Source organism: Rhineura floridana, chromosome 5, assembly GCF_030035675.1.
Source record: "Rhineura floridana isolate rRhiFlo1 chromosome 5, rRhiFlo1.hap2, whole genome shotgun sequence".
Classification (NCBI taxonomy): Eukaryota; Metazoa; Chordata; class Lepidosauria; order Squamata; family Rhineuridae; genus Rhineura; species Rhineura floridana.
The window spans coordinates 80,959,176-80,975,650 of NC_084484.1; the positions used below are offsets into that span (position 1 = coordinate 80,959,176).

Sequence of the window (16,475 nt, forward strand, 5' to 3'; positions counted from 1 at the left end):
TAGGGCTAAATTACAAATTAAGAAGCAGATCTGTGATTGGATCCCCTAGCTTTTTCATTTTTACTTTAAAATGGGGCAGAATTCAATCAAAGGGATGACACTAAGTTGAGAGAGTGTGTAACCCTTTCCCATATGCTGTTTGCCTGATTTTAAGTTTTGCCCACTCCTCTGAAGCTGCTGTTATCATACACAATTTATTTTTTTATTGGCAGCAGAAAGGGCAATTTAGATCAGGAAAAACTGCAGAGGGAACACACCCTCTTTCTGCAGGGCCAGAGCTCTAATCAAATTTGGAGGCTTCCCTCCATGGCTCCTAAAGATCCATTCATGGCTCTCCTTGTTAATGTATAGTGACCCCAGGTACATGAGGGATGGTAGATAACTTTTTATATCTCTAGTCCTAGTGGAATAAAAGAGATGCCAGAAATGTCATGATGTTTCAGATCTTGCTCCCAGATGAGCTCCTGGCTGCATTTGGTTACATTTTTACATGGTTTCTTTTTGTTCATCTATAAATGAATCATTTGGCTTTAAAAAAAACAGCCTGCAACTGGTTAATTGAATCAGACTGCAACTCCAGGGCATAAGTTTTCACTTTGCAGCAGGTAAACTGGCTGCTTAACAGAGTTCAAATTGAGGCTGTTGCTGACACTGTTAATTTCACTCAGGAGTGTATCCACAAACCTCTCCCTATCCTTGGTGACCTCTATCTGCTTTTCAAGAAAATGTTTGTGATCATATGTTATATTAGGCCTACACGTTCTGGAGAGCAGTAACCTTTGAAGTTGCTCAGAACTCATTTTACAGCACAGGTTAAATGGAAAAAACAAACAAAAAAGGATAAAAAATAAGACTTTTGTAACTAGAATTCATGTGCGTAACAGTCTTTCCTCCTCTTTTGTAGCACAGTGTTTTAGTGTTGTCTTAATCACATTGGGCTATTGAAGGCTTAACACTTAGGATGACTAAAATAAAATTAAGCATTGGAAGTAGAGTCCCTCTCGGGAGTGAATTCTTCCTATATTTCCCTACTCATTCTAACCACAGTTGGGCATTACATTAGCATTAACTAGGTTCCTTCTTAATGGGGGTTTAATAATCAGTTTTAGCTCCTGGTTTCAAATTCTTGTTGAAAGGGAATCCTGGTTAGGATTAAATGCTGTTAACATTGGTACGGATATGATGCTCAATTACAATTAAGGAAGGGAAGGAGAATTTGCTTCTGCAAGTGATCCCATGAGCCTTTTCCTGGCTATTGTGGAGAGTGGTGGTTGCCAACAGAGATGAATGACTACTCTGTGTGTGCGTGCATGTGCGTGCACAAACACACAGCAAGCCAACCTTGCTGATCCAGTGCCAGTGTCTCAGTCTTCTGCAGTGATTCATCCCTGGTGATGGCAGAATGCCTCTTGCAGTTTGGAAGACTTGAAATTCTAACAGAGAAGAGTAAGCATCTTCTGACCTGTTCCCTGTAATAGTTTCAAGATAACTCTAATGAAAATTTGACATTTTGTAGTAGTCAGAAACAGCTGGTATAGCACAGTGGGGAGGAGAGCCTGGCTGGGAGTCCAGAGTTTGCAAGTTCAAATCCCCGCTCGTGTCTCCTGGGTGTCGAGGGGCAGCTAAAGATCACCCCACAGTGAGTGGCTTAGGGGTTATGTGCCCTGCCGCCTGTGCAGCCATGGGCAAGCTGCATAGTCCCAAGGAGCCCAGTTGCCTCTCAGCTGGCAGTTGCAGACACAGGGTTGGCTGGCTTGTGCAGCTGTGGCAAGCTGAGCAGCCCGTAGCCAGCTTAGGAGGACTAGCCTCAGAGGAAAGCAATGGTGAACCACCTCTGAATATCGCTTACAGTGAAAACCCTATTTGTAGGGTCGCCATAAGTTGGGATCAACTTGAAGGCAGTCCATTTCTATTTCAGTAGTCAGAAATGGTCCGCCTAACTCAACCATATGGATAACTAGTTGAGTTCCAAGTTAGTTGTGCTGAAATGCAGAGCTTAAATTATTGCCAATAGCTCTAGTGGTTCTAAACACTTTTTACAGATTAATTATATGACAGAACAAGGCTTCCATTTTCTAATTCTTGAGAAAAAGACCTCTAGCCCCCCCCCCCCCCATGTACATGCATGCAGGTGAACAGGCAAAGACATACATCAATAAATACTTGCAGGATCATATCTAAAACAAAAAATTACTAAGCTATAACAAGCCATTGTCAGGCATGCCTTTAAAGGAGTGAGAAAAACGTAAGCACTTAAGGGGAGGGGGAAAGCTGATTGGGCTCTATCCTGTCAATGTACATTATCTGTGAACAGATGCTGAATGATGTGCTGTTGAACTGATTATAATGGGACTGCCTTAAAAAGTATGACCTTGATTGTGCCAGTTGCACTACACTTAAGGATTTTTCAAATTGCAAATCTTAGTTATTATATGCATAGCAATGCTTTTAACATTATTTCCAGGGCTGCATGAACATAACTTAATCAGTACCTTGCAGCACTTGTTCATTTTGCAGGCGGTTGTCTTTTGTGACCATGACTAACACATTTGCAATCTTTCTCTTGCCTAAAGTGGAATACTGACAGCTCATTACAGGTAAAACACAGGTCTGTGAGTTTACCTGGCCTTTTTGAATATTACTGTGGAGTTGTCTGCTCCTAGGGAGGGGGTGAGAGAAAGGAAAATATGTATAGTCTCCAGTCTGAAGCCTTGATGTCTGGCTATTGGGTACTGTCTAGAACATCCAAGTTCCTTTAAACTAACTACTATGTATAGGATTGTGTCATTCATCATTGGCGATCACTGGTGGCTGAGTAAGATTGTCTTTCACGATAAGTTCTTTAACAGTGGGTTCGTAAGTGACTGTGGAGGCCAATTCTGGATCCACACAGCCTCCCACAGTGAGGACATAGGTTTCCAGATGTAAGATGGTGGCAATGAGAATTTGTTTGACATGCCTTCCACTTAGCTTGTTTGTCTTGTTTGCCCTGTATTTGTGCTTCTTCAAAGTGCACAGCACCTTTGATAATAGCTGACCTCCATTTGGGACGTTCATGGGCCAAGACTTCCCAGTTGTTGATGTTCATGTTACATTTTTTTAGATTCACTTTAAGAACATCTTTAAACCTCTTTTGCTGTCCACCGATGTTCCATTTTCCATCCTTAAGTTGGGAGTAAAGTAGCTGCTTTGGAAGACAGTGATTAGGCATTCGAACAACATGGCCAGTCCAGCGAAGTTGATGTTGAAGGATCATTGTTTCAACACTGCTAGTCTTTGCTTCTTCCAAAATGCTAACATTAGGCCGCCTGTCTTCCCAAGTAATTTGCAGGATTTTCCGGAGGCAGCGTTGGTGGAATCTTTCAAGAAGTTGGGAGTGGCATTTATAAATGGTCCATGTTTCACAGGGATACAGTAAGGTAGGTAGTACGATGGCTTTGTAAATAAGCATTTTGGTCTCCCTGTGAATATCCTGATCCTCGAACACTCTACGCTTCTTTTGGGCGAATGCGGCACTCGCAGAGCTCAGACGATGTTGAATTTCAGCATTGATGTCAGCTTTTACAGAGAGATGGTTGCCAAGATAGGGGAAGTGATTAGCGTTCTCCAGCGTCACACCATTAAGCTGGATTGATGGTGCTACAGAGGGACGAAGTTCGCATCTGTTGATGAAGCACTTTGGTTTTTTAATATTAAGTGAGAGCCCAAGGTTTCCATATGCTTCTGCAGAGACATTTAGGATAGTTTGAAGATCGTTCTCTGAATGTGCAGAGACTACATTATCATCGGCATATTGAAGTTCTGCGACAGAGGTTGACATTACCTTACTGTTTGCTGTCAGCCTACTGAGGTTTAAAAGCTTTCCATCTGTTCGATATATGATTTCCACACCAGTAAGGAGTTTCCCTTCAATAAGGTGTAGAATCATAGCAATGAAGAAAGCAAATAAGATAGGAGCAATGACGCATCCCTGTTTTATGCCTGATCTGACACTGAATGGATCGCTTTGATAGCCATTGTCCAAAATTGTTGCTGTCGTGTTGTCATGAAGGAGTCGCAAAATATTCACAAATTTATCGGAGCATCCAGTTTTTAGAAGGATGGTCCACAGAGCGGTTTGATTCACAGTGTCAAAGGCCTTAGTCAGATCAATAAACGCCATATATAAAGGTTGATTCTGCTCCTGGCATTTTTCTTGAAGCTGTTGTGCAGTGAAGATCATGTCCACTGTCCCCCTGGAAGGGCAGAAACCATTTTGAGATTCGGGTGGACATCCTCTGAGATTGGCAGGAGGCTATTTGCGAGGAGCCTTGCAAGGATTTTACCTGTGGTAGCAAGAAGAGAGATACCTCAATAGTTCCCGCAATCTGTTTTATCACCTTTCTTAAAAAGGGTGATGATTATGGCATCCCTGAAGTCTTCCGGGATCTCCTCCCTCATCCAGATTTTTTTCGATGAGCTTAAGAAGTTGCTGTCTAAATTCAGGCCCACCTTCTTTAAAGACTTCAGCAGGAATCCCATCAGGTCCACTAGCTTTGTTCGTTTGATTGATGGCTTTACTGACTTCATCCAAATTAGGGGATACTGCAAGCTCGTCTCTAGTTTGTTGTTGTGGAATTTGCGAGAAGACCTCACCAGCCACAATAGAATTACGATTAAGGAGGTTGTGATAATGCTTTTTCCAGTGCAGTGCAATAGACTTTTTATCCTTAAGAAGTTTGCTACCATGTAATGAGGTGAAAGCTGCACATGCCAAGCTCCCATTGAAATCAGTGAACATAAAGCTCACAAGTAAAACCTTCATTCTCACACAATTCCATTGGACAATGTCTTATCAGGGTTTTGTCCAATGTTTTGGGCTTCAGCCTCCTTTCCATACTTACTCCCTTTCCCAAGTGCTACTATATGCACATATGTATATTGTGACACTAACCTATCACTGGCATTAGAAAGGGGAATAGAACAAGATAGCCCTGACCCTTCCTAAAACCATCCAAATACTGTACTAAACAAATTGAGACAAAAATGTAATTAATAATGACAATATACCATTAAAAATCACTACTTTTTTTTTAAAGCTACTCAGATTCATTTTGTTAGTTACTTTACTCGTGCTGGATGCAAGCAATGCTTTAAAAAGATAAAATATGATGTTGACTGTGTTTCCAGTCAGAGGTTGATAATAGTTTGTTGCAAATCTTCATAACATTTCAAATGTTTGATTAATACTAGAAGGTCCTCAGCACATTGAGGCCATTATTGTTCTCAGCCATCATCAGAGCTTTATTGAAGAGTGGAGCATAAATCCCTACCAAAAAAACCCCCTCTGAGCAGTATTTTGTAGTAGCTGATGCTTCTAAACTTTCTTATAGGATATACTTACGTAGAGCATATCAGTGTGTGATAGTTATAGGGATGTTCATGACAAATGACTTCATCCTGTACAAAAAGACGTAGCCTGTGTGACAAATGAAGCTAGTATGAAACACCATACCTGTCCACTAAATAAAATATGGTTACGCTACAGACCTGTCTTGGTAAGACTTCATGGATAATGGGTTCTTTGCATACCCCAGATTACAGAGGACACTTAGTTATCATAATACTCATCTTCAAGCTTAAACACATTTACTAGGAGTAATCCCCACTGACCATAGTGGGACTTGCTTCCAATCGAATATGCATAGGATTGTGCTGTTTGATTCATTTTAAACTTCCACTCAGCTGTTAAAGACCTTGTTAGGATGGGAAAAGGAAGGTAAGAACTGGGAATCCTAACCGTAGAAACAGACCATTAGGCATATAAACAGCGGCTGTACATGGAAACAATGGCACAGTCACTTCCTTTTTATAGGGATGAAATCCTTCATTCAGAGTCCTATTTATGATGCTGTGAGTCACAAATATTGTTTGGTGGTGTGTAACTCACAGTGAGGAAAATAATAAGCATATGGACACAAGTTGGAGACTAGCTGATCTTTGATTAGTGCAACCAATTGGCATCAGCAACTTTACAGTGGATGTTAAATTGTTTCATTCTTGAATTCGGATTTCGTAAAACAAGAAGAAAGCTTACCCTCTAAGTCCACAGTGTTGCTAAATAAAGCATATTTGTCTTTTACATCATATTTGCATTTTGTAAAAATGTTTCATGAACAGGAAAAAAAATTAAGTAAGATCTACTTTGTCTTTTCTTTCCACAGGACGTGATAATGCATGTGAGAAAACATCCTATATGTTTCTGCGGAAAGAACTTCCTGTGCGGCTTGCTAACACTATGAGAGAAGTCAATTTGTTGCCTGACAACTTGCTGAATAGACCTTCAGTTAAGCTAGTCCAAAGTTGGTAGGTATAGAGCAGGCAAGAGTAGTCTAGCTGTGCATTTTGGGCAGCTATAGCAACCTTGCATGTAAGAATTCAGGAGTTGGGCTTCTGTCCCATACTCTATTTGCTTGGGCTCTTCCCCCACTGTGTACATTCCAGTTGGCCCTTTCTTACTCACAAGCTTTTAATTTCTTTTCCCTTCCTCTTCCCTGCACCCCCTGGTCCCATCTGAATGCTCTAAATCCTCTTTCTTTCTTTTTTCAATTCACATGTTCCAGCTCATGAGTCTTATTCTCGTACAACAAAAATGATTCATGTAAGAATAAACTTAAATTTACATGTGTGTATATAAATATATCCTTTAGTGAGTTTTTGCAATACATGAAGATCCCTTAGTCATGAAGAAGATCTGTGGTGATTGTGGGGGAAAGGTTCTATTCAAGCAGACTACAATCTACATCTAACAGATTATAGTGGGAGGGGAGGAATGGGTGTGGCAATGCCATTTCACCTATTTGGGCTCCAGTTCCATACGCACTTGTCTGAGAGTAAGTTTCATTGAACTTGATGAGACTTCTAAGCAGACATATATGGATAGGATTGCTGATACTAAATATGTTCCATTTCTCACATTCTATTTGAACTCTTGTAGACGTGCTATAAAAATATGTGAAATGTCTTACCTTTAATGAAGAGAAGAGTTGAAAATAAGTTTGTTTTTATTATTTTAATCATTTTTATTTGTGCAACATAATTTTGCAATATTTCCCCCATAGTAGATTACAAAGTCAGAAGATACAGCCATGAAAACAATCAAATCTCAAAAGTAAAGATAGAAGATGCATCAAGGAAGCCCCAAGAATCCATCATAAAAATAACAAACAAATTATAAAAAGTCTTGCAGAACAGTAAAGGTTTCAAAGCTCAGTTAAAAGAGGAGAGGTGGGGCTTGGAGGACCTTCCTGGGTTTAGCAAATTTAAATTGACTATAGAATTTCCTGTGATGAGATAATGGGTGGTATTCAACTACATTTTATTATTTATTATTTATTTATGCAATTTGTATCCCGCCCTTCCTCCCAGCAGGAGCCCAGGGCGGCAAACAAAGCACTAAAATACTTTAAAACATCATAAAAACAGATCTTAAAATACATTAAAACAAAACAGCATTAAAAACATTTTTAAAAAACAATCTTAAAAAAGGGTTAAAAACATTTTTAAAAAACATATTAAACAATTCTGACACAGATCCAGACTGGGATAGGTCTCAACTTAAAAGGCTTGTTGAAAGAGGAAAGTCAAAAGATGCCGAAAAGATAGCAGAGATGGCGCCTGCCTAATATTCAAAGGGAGGGAAATTTTAGTGGAACAACTTCAACTAGCTCAAGGGGGTTGCCTCCCCCATGTGTGCACCATGCTCTGGAGAGTTAGGGGAATTCCCAGAACAGATTTAGCGGCTTGTGCGGGGAGGAGAGGAAGAGAACATTCTGATGCACAGGAAAAAATATTGCACTGAAGAACTGAAACCTTGAAGATGGCCTCTATCATATGAATATGCATGATTGAAGTTCTCATGTTCTCCCCTTTGCCCTGAGGCTATCCAGATTCTTTTTATGTCAGACATTGTTCTTGCCTAAGCTTGCACATTTATGAACATCAGTTGTCTGTATAGGCAGGTTAGTGGTTGGAGATCCTTCGCAAGAATTCTTGGGACTTGGGAAATATCAGGAAAATAAATGGGAGTCCAACAGTGGAACATCTTTAAAACATTTATTTCTCAAACATCTTAACATGCTAACATTTTACATAGCTGTAGCCAATAAATCAAAATCAGATAAGTTACTGTGAAATATATCTTTATCCTCCAGTGTTCTCTTACATGTATTAGATTCCTCTACTGCTTATCGAGAAAGAAAATGAATAATTAATTCACCCCATGTGGGAGTCAAACCTCAGACTTTTGGCAGCAGCTGCAGAATCTTTGACCAGGCTTAAAAGCACTGGTAAATGGCATTGTGTTCTTCACATACTTACAGCTCTCTAAGTTATCTACAGATACCATCTTTCCAAGCTACAGGGGATCATCCATTGTATGCCTCAGAGAGAGGTTAATTTGCGTTCCCAAAAAGGTCTCTAAAAGAAATTCAAGTGGTAGAACTAGTTCACTTCTACACTGTTGACTTCATTCCCAGCTGTCTTGCCTTTTATTTACTACTAACCTTGGCAGAATGCCTGGAAATTGAAAATCAGGCCGAAGACTAAGCTGGTTTAACCCAGCATAACAGTTCTTGCATATGATACATGACATGCATTTATCATACTAATAAGAGCTCTTGGGGGTAGAAATACATAATAAATGGGGCAGCCTTTAACAGAACATTCAACCATTGTTTAATTAGTAATCTTTTATATTTTACTTAATTTTTGCTGGGCAAAATTTACAATATTTTCATCATGTTTCAAAAATGTTTTAGCCTTGCATTCTTCAGTTGACAATTTTTGTAGGTTCTAGTGCCTTCCAGTGATTCAGAACTAATTCCTTTAACAGACAGTCAACTTACTGGTTAAGAGATTAGCTTGTCTCTTCATGGAGCTCAGTATATTTTTCAAATATTTCCTCCAGGTGGTTTGGTGTTAACTTTGCTCTTCATGTATGTTTCAGGTATATGCAGAGTTTTCTTGAACTTTTAGAATATGAAAATAAAAGTCCTGAAGATCCACATATCCTAGATAAGTAAGTAACAGCTGTTTTAAACAGGTTAACACTATGGAAACAGTATAATGGTCTTCTGCCATTATGTAGATAAAATCACAATGTCAGTCCACAAAACATGCTATTATTTAATGAAAACCTTTTTATTGAAAAAAGTAATTTTTATTAGAACAGATAACTTACTCTATTGAAAAGACTTCTAATTTCCTAATGTTTTACTGTACATACTAAAGAATTGATCAGGTATCTGTCTTTTATACCCAGCCTGTAGTAGTTTAAGGTGAAAGTTAAACGTTAAGCCTTAACCTCCTCTTTAATAACAAGATAGAAAAATGCTGTAATATACAAAAGCAAATGCACTATATATACAGCTTGATGTGTCTTGGAAGTTATCTTCTGCAATCGCTTGTTTTGCTAAATGAGCAAAGCAGCTTTAAAAAATGTAGCTTTCCTGCCTAGCTCTGTGAGCAGCTTCTGATGAAAGGTCAAATGTACCCACAAGAACATAAGAAAAACCTGTTGGATCAGGCCAATGGTCCATCTAGTCCAGCATCCTGTTCTCACAGTAGCCAACCAGATGCCTATGGGAAGCCCATAAGCAGGACCTCCACATGTGTACAGGTAGTTTTTTGAGACTGCAGCCTAAATAGTCCTTTTCTGGCCTGTAACAGGACCGTTTGATTTACATTTAAAGTGTTTTTTATTATGTGCTGATGGTTGGTTTAAGATGCAGAACGGATTTCAAGTTCTGGACTGCTTGGAACTATAATGTGTGGCATTGACTAATAGCAAGGGGACTAATTGGGAACATTTTGAAGGTATAAGAATACTGCATCTGAGCATGCATAACATATTTGGTACTGGCAGTGATAAATTAGATTGCCTCAAGAACCACATAAGAAATGGATTCATCTTAATGATATTTTGGATCTATGTAAAGCAGTGAAAAATATTGTTAGCATTTTGTGCAGATGAAGAGAGTACTAGCTTGCTAGAATGGAACAGGTGCAGAACCCGTATTTGGGAGTACATGTGGATCACAAAGAGGAATATTTGATTTTTTCTCTGTGATCAAGCGTCAGATCTGACAAGCATCAAACAAAGTGATTTGGACAGGTATGGTTCACAAAACATTCAAGCAGGCAAGGTAAATAATAAAGTTAGTTAGAGGCAATGTGATGTATGTGGGCTTGTAGGATTAAACGGCATGAATTCACCTTGGTGATACTTGAGGCTCAAATGGAGTCCTGAAAATAAACCCAGATTTTTCACTGCTAAAATATTTTGCTGCCACTATCGAATCATCACTCTGCCGCCCAGCAGAGCTCTTCAGAATTGTCCGGGGGCTATTACACTCTGGCCCCAGGGACAAGGTAGAACCATCTGAGGCCCGCTGTAATGAATTTGCTAGGCACTTCCAGGATAAAATCTTTAGCATCCGCCAGGACTTAGACTCCAGTGTTATAGCAGATGAATCAAGCGAGGTATCCAGAGCACATCCTTGTCCCGATTTATTGGATGAGTTTCAGTTGGTGCAGCTTGAGGACGTTGACAAGATGCTTGGACAGATTCGTGCAACCACTTCTTGGCTAATAAAAGCTAGCAGGGATGGAACATCCGGCTGGGCCAGGGAGGTGATTAATGCCTCTCTACGAGAGGGGGTGGTCCCTGGCTGCCTGAAAGAGGCAGTAGTGAGACCACTCCTGAAGAGACCCTCCCTGGACCCAGAAAATCTTAATAACTATAGGCCGGTAGCAAATGTTTCATTCCTGGGCAAGGTCCTGGAACGAGTGGTTGCGGGCCAGCTCCTGACACTCTTGGATGAGACCGATTATCTGGATCCATTTCAGTCAGGTTTCAGGCCTGGTTTTGGCACAGAAATAGCCTTGGTCGCCCTGTATGATGACCTTTGTCGGGAGAGAGACAGGGGAAGTGTGACTCTGTTGATTCCCCTTGATCTCTCAGCGGCTTTCGATACCATCAACCATGGTATCCTTCTGGGGAGACTGGCTGAGTTGGGAGTGGGAGGTACTGCATTGCAGTGGTTCCACTCCTACTTGGCAGGTCGCCTCCAGAAGGTGGTGCTTGGGAAACATTGCTTGGCACCCTGGACTGTCCAGTATGGGGTTCCGCAGGGGTCAGTTCTGTCCCCCATGCTGTTCAACATCTACATGAAACCGTTGGGTGCGGTCATCCGGAGCTTTGGAGTGCTTTGTCATCAGTATGCTGATGACACGCAGCTCTATTTCTCCTTTTCATCCTCTTCAGGTGAGGCTGTCAATGTGCTAAACCAGTGTCTGGCTGCGACAATGGACTGGATGAGGGCTAATAAACTGAGGCTCAATCCAGACAAGACTGAGATGCTGCTAGTGGGTGGTTCTTCTGACCGGATGGTGGATGTCCAACCTGTTCTGGATGGGGTTGCACTCCCCCTGAAAGAGCAGGTTCGTAGCTTGGGGGTTCTCCTAGAACCATCTCTGTCACTTGAGGCTCAGGTAGCCTCGGTGGCACAGAGTGCCTTGTACCAACTTCGGTTGGTGGCCCAACTACGTCCCTATCTGGACAGGGATAACCTGGCTTCAGTTGTCCATGCTCTGGTAACCTCCAAATTAGATTACTGCAATGCACTCTACGTGGGGCTGCCTTTCAAGATGGTTCAGAAACCAGCTTGTGCAAAATGCAGCGGCCAGATTGGTAACAGGGACCAGATGGTCCGAACATATAAAACCGATTCTGGCCCGCTTGCACTGGCTGCCTGTATGTTTCCGAGCTCGATTCAAGGTGCTGGTTTTGACCTATAAAGCCTTACACGGCTTGGGACCATAATATCTAATGGAACACCTCTCCTGATACAAACCCACCCGTACACTACGTTCAAGATCAAAGGCCCTCCACCGGGTGCCTACTCGGAGGGAAGCTGGTAGGGTGGCAACAAGGGAGAGGGCCTTCTCAGTGGTGGCCCCCAAATTATGGAATGATGATTTTGATGAGGTGCGCCTGGCGCCAACACTGTTATCTTTTCGGCGCCAGACTTTCCTCTTCTCCCAGGCATTTTAGCATGTGTTTTATACTGTTTGAATTTTTAAATTGTTTTTATAAGATCTGTTTTAAATTGTATTTGTTTTAATGTTTTTAGTTACTGTAAACTGCCCAGAGAGCTTCGGCTATGGGGCGGTATACAAGTATAAACAAACAAACAAACAAATAAAAGGGAGAGTGTTCTTCATAGTGTACCTTTGAAGGTGGTTGATAAAAGAGAGCAAATATCAAGAAAGCCAACTTTATTTTTATGTATTATATCTTTATTTGCCACTTGTCTATATGTTAAATAGGATGCTCTTTGATACTCAGATCTCCTCATGTACAAAAAAAAAAGAGTGTTTCATTTGAAGCAGCAAAATAGAAGGATGGACTTCTCCTGGCCTTAACTCTCAGATCCTCATAGAATCAGTAGGATCTAATCTAGCTGAAGCTTTTAAGCATTAAATAATTTTCAAGAAGGGGTACTTGTCCAATCAGCAAGGCAGGTGAGTAGGTTAAAACCCTCCTTGTGCAATTTGAAGGTTTTGAGATTTGGGATTAGGTTGTTACTGTTCAGATTTCTGAGTTATTATTTTTAGAGTAATGGATCATTTGAAAACTGCATGACGAATTTGCAGAGGTACTTTAAGCATTCCTGATTAGACAAGAAAATGGCAAGTAAGGTATCTTTAAAAAGAACACTCTTTCACAATCAGAAATGTATGTTAGAAAAGTACCTGCAAGGAAAATGGACATGATTTTATTACTTGATAGGAAAGGCTATATTTACATTTTGGCAGCCTTCTGGACTATAAAAAATTCCCAGTACAAGATATAGGGAGAAAATTGATAACAACATGTGGCGCATTGCATAGATAATGGAAGCCAGACTCCTGCTGTGTCAGATATTTAGTGTTCTCACCATACTGTTCAAAACTTCCTGGAAATGAGAGCATCACTGCCAAGTTGGACCTTCAAAATGAAAATGCGCTGCTCCTCTCAGAAGGCAGGACTTTGTGCATTCTGTACTGGGAAGGCCTATGAATTTAAGTAGACTTGTACATATTTGCTTATTTTGCCTCTTCCTGTTTTTGCTTGGCAAGGGGATGGAAAAGGACTATGCAGCACTAAATTTCTGCTTCAGTTGCCTGTTTTCCCCATCCTAAGGGGCTACAGACCAGCATGAAAAGAAAAAGCTGAGATTCTCATAATGCTGATTGCCTGGTCCAGTACTAAATTGCATGATGCAAGAAAGGGGGTTTGTATCTGTCTGGTTGTCTTGGGTATTTGAGAGTTTGGTGAAATGAGGTTCCTTTAACTCTTCCTACTTTTTTAATCAAGTCCTCATTAAGCCTTCTTGTCCCCTTTCTCCATAAATATAGATTAGACAGCCACGCCCTCAGCAATTTTATAATCTTTGTTATATTGCTGCTAACAGTACTGGTACTAAATGAATGTTGGGATATGTACAACCATACATCATTTTAGTTGAATCTACTGTGGTAGTGTGTGTACCACATGTTGGCTAGACGTTCAGTCTTCTCTCCTGGATCAAGCTTGGAGGAAACCTGTCTTCTGGTGGGCAGCAGAAGCCAGATTTGCACAATGCTGATGAGCCCTTCTTTCAGTCATGAAGACGCCATCCTCCTCTTTGGAGCAGGGCTATACACAGTGCTGATTGGCTGGCCCTTATGTTGGACACAAAGCCCTTGCTCCTGAGTCATATTTTGAAACGTAAAACCACTGTTTGAAAAATAGAGATTTTACACTTTAAAATTACAAAAAGTGGCAAACAAATGTTTGACCTTATAAACATTCCAAGCACTTAAGAAAAAAATTAAGCAGACAGCACACGTGAATCTTGGTGGGAACTGATGAAGAGGAAGAGGCAATCAGCAGCAGATTCGTAGGCTGTACATGTTGGTGTGGCCTTGGAGGTACTGGTGTGAGGAAGGAAACAGAAAAACCTGCATCTGCTCCTATTTGCAGGTATATTTGTATTGAACCTTAAATAGTGATAGCAGTCAAATATGCTTGTATGCACATTACCTCAAAATCTTTTTGCGCATTTTTATTGGACTTTGAAATAGCTTATATTTGTTTTCAGATCCTCTTTTTGAAAGAATTTCATGCTAGCTTTTACTAACTGATCATCTGAGCGCTTTTTATATAGATAGTCTAATATATTATATGAAGTTTTTTCTTTTTTAATATACTTTTTATTGAGTTTTGAAATTTTACATGTCTTTAAATAGAATCAACATTCAGGTACATTCTACTTACAGAATTTCTTATCTTCCTGATAAAAGAATAAAAATAAAAAAGATACTTCATTTCTGTTTTACCTTGAAAACATATATTATATTAACTTAAGTATTATCTAAACCTTAATGTCTTTCTAATTATTAAATCCTTATCTATACTCCTTCCCCCCCCCCCAGCAATGGCATATTTGTTGAATTTGTATATGTTTTTTCTAAATGTGCTATGTAGGTTCCACTGTGATCAATTTAATATATCACATAGTGTCCTTCCATTCTTTTTTTATGTTACATATAAAAAGGTTGGCTTTTATAGATGGAATCGAACAAAACTCTCCTTCTATCGCTCTTTGAAATTGTCTTTTTTGTTGTGCGTTTATGTTAAGTAAATAGTTGTATTGTCATTTTTTAAAAAAATAGCAGAAGTAAAGGTGACTTTCTGATGCTTTAAATATTAATTAATAGTTTGTTTTCAACTTTGTTTAAAGGGTTACAGCTCAAACAGTTGTGTCAGTGCTGTATATAAAGAGTGGTTAATGGTTAACTAGTATATTGAAGCTTTTGCTTGTTCTTACAGCATGAATATGTATGTTGGCTGTAATGTTTACTTTACCATCTATTTAAGAATCAAAAGTAGGGCTTCAAAAGTGCAGTGCAAAATCTTCACACTGTCCAATCTCCTGACTGCAGGCGTCTCTCTTCTGTTGCACATGACTTTCTGCCTTTCATTTTCAAAGCTAACAATGGATTATGTTTGAGCTAGCATTTTCATTAGCCATGGTTAGATTTAAACCAGTTTGTAGTCATGGTTAGAAATTGAAGGTTTGAGCTCATGGTGATTAGCAAACATTGCTGGGCAGATATAATGTTACCCAGTGCTTTTTTGGTTAAAAAAAATGAGGTGTTGGTACCCATACCTTGATAAAAGTGCTGTGATGCCAGCACAAAATAACTATCATAGGCAGCAAAAAAAGAGGTGGCGGGACTCTGTATCAGTGAGTACCATCACAAAAAATGCACTGTTACCCATTGTTAGCTCTGAAAATGAAAGGTAGATTTATGAGGTGTGAGAGACTGATGAGGTAGTTAGACTGAAAGTGTGTTACTATTCCAAGTCACTAAGGCTGCAATCCAATACATGTCTACCCAGAAGTAAGCTCCATTGGATTCAGTGGGACTTACTCCTAGGTAAATGTGTATTGGATTGCAACCTAAGTAACATTTGAATCTACGCTAACCTGTTCCAGCCTCACTCGATACCCCACTGCACAGCACTATACCTCACTGGTTTTAACTATGGTACAGGATAGTCATTTTCAATCTTTTCAGACCCAAGATCAACCTTTGACCCCGGCTTGGTAATATGAGATCCACATTTAACTTTGTATTGTATATTTGTCTTCGCCATTGCCTTTCCATTTCCTTTTCACTTTCCCATCGTTCTTCCTTCCCCGTTGTTCTCTTTCTCTTAAAATAATGGTGGTTAATATCCTGGTGGGACCTGCCATAGATCAGGATGTGATTCAGTGGTGGGTCCTGACCTATCAATTGAAGACCAATGATAGAAGGTCAGGCAGCATTACTTCTAGGCCAGTCCAACCTATTTGGCTACCAAAGGTTTCAAGAAAATGAAGAAAACCCCACTACAGTGGTTTAAAAATGCTTCACTTGTATCTTGCTCTTAAACACAGCCATCATGATAAATGTCTTCCATATAATGCTACCAAATTTAGATACAGTCAAACTGCAGTAGCTGCTCTTTGGAGCCCTTCTGCATTGAGGAGGGTTAGGCAGATTGCCTGTTGTGAGGCATCTCTCCCTTATTTTTCCAGCCCCTCACACAAAGCAAGGTATGATGGTGGCTCAAAGCCAAGGCTTGAAGAGCTATTTTATTTACTGTTTTGACTTGCTTGAGCAAAACATTCAGCAGCAGTACAATTTAAAATATGCATATGTGACTCTAATTCAAGACCTAATTATTCAATAGACTGGCTTTTTTGGAATACAGTTAATTTTCTGGCATGTTATCTATATTGCAATACACTAAGATATATGATGGTGAATGCTCTAGTAGTGATTGGCTGAGGTGCCCTAATATTAAAGGGGGGCAGGGCAGACAGAAAATCTCTGGCTCCATTGAATGAATTGCTCAGATC

The 16,475-nt window shown here is 40.0% G+C and overlaps 1 protein-coding gene across 3 annotated transcripts in view; it reads left to right on the forward strand.

The window, feature by feature from the left end:
- The window catches only part of PDK3 (pyruvate dehydrogenase kinase 3), a 44,459-nt gene that overhangs the window by 11,110 nt on the left and 16,874 nt on the right, over positions 1 to 16,475 (forward strand). For 2 of the 3 annotated variants that reach the window (XM_061627338.1, XM_061627336.1), the window contains exons 2-3: positions 6,204 to 6,345; positions 8,987 to 9,058. In XM_061627338.1, the coding sequence (XP_061483322.1) occupies positions 6,236 to 6,345; positions 8,987 to 9,058 (182 nt within the window). In that variant the 5' untranslated portion in view covers positions 6,204 to 6,235. Of the gene's footprint in view, positions 1 to 3,321; positions 3,420 to 6,203; positions 6,346 to 8,986; positions 9,059 to 16,475 lie in introns of all 3 variants that reach the window. The other variant, XM_061627337.1, reaches the window with a different exon arrangement.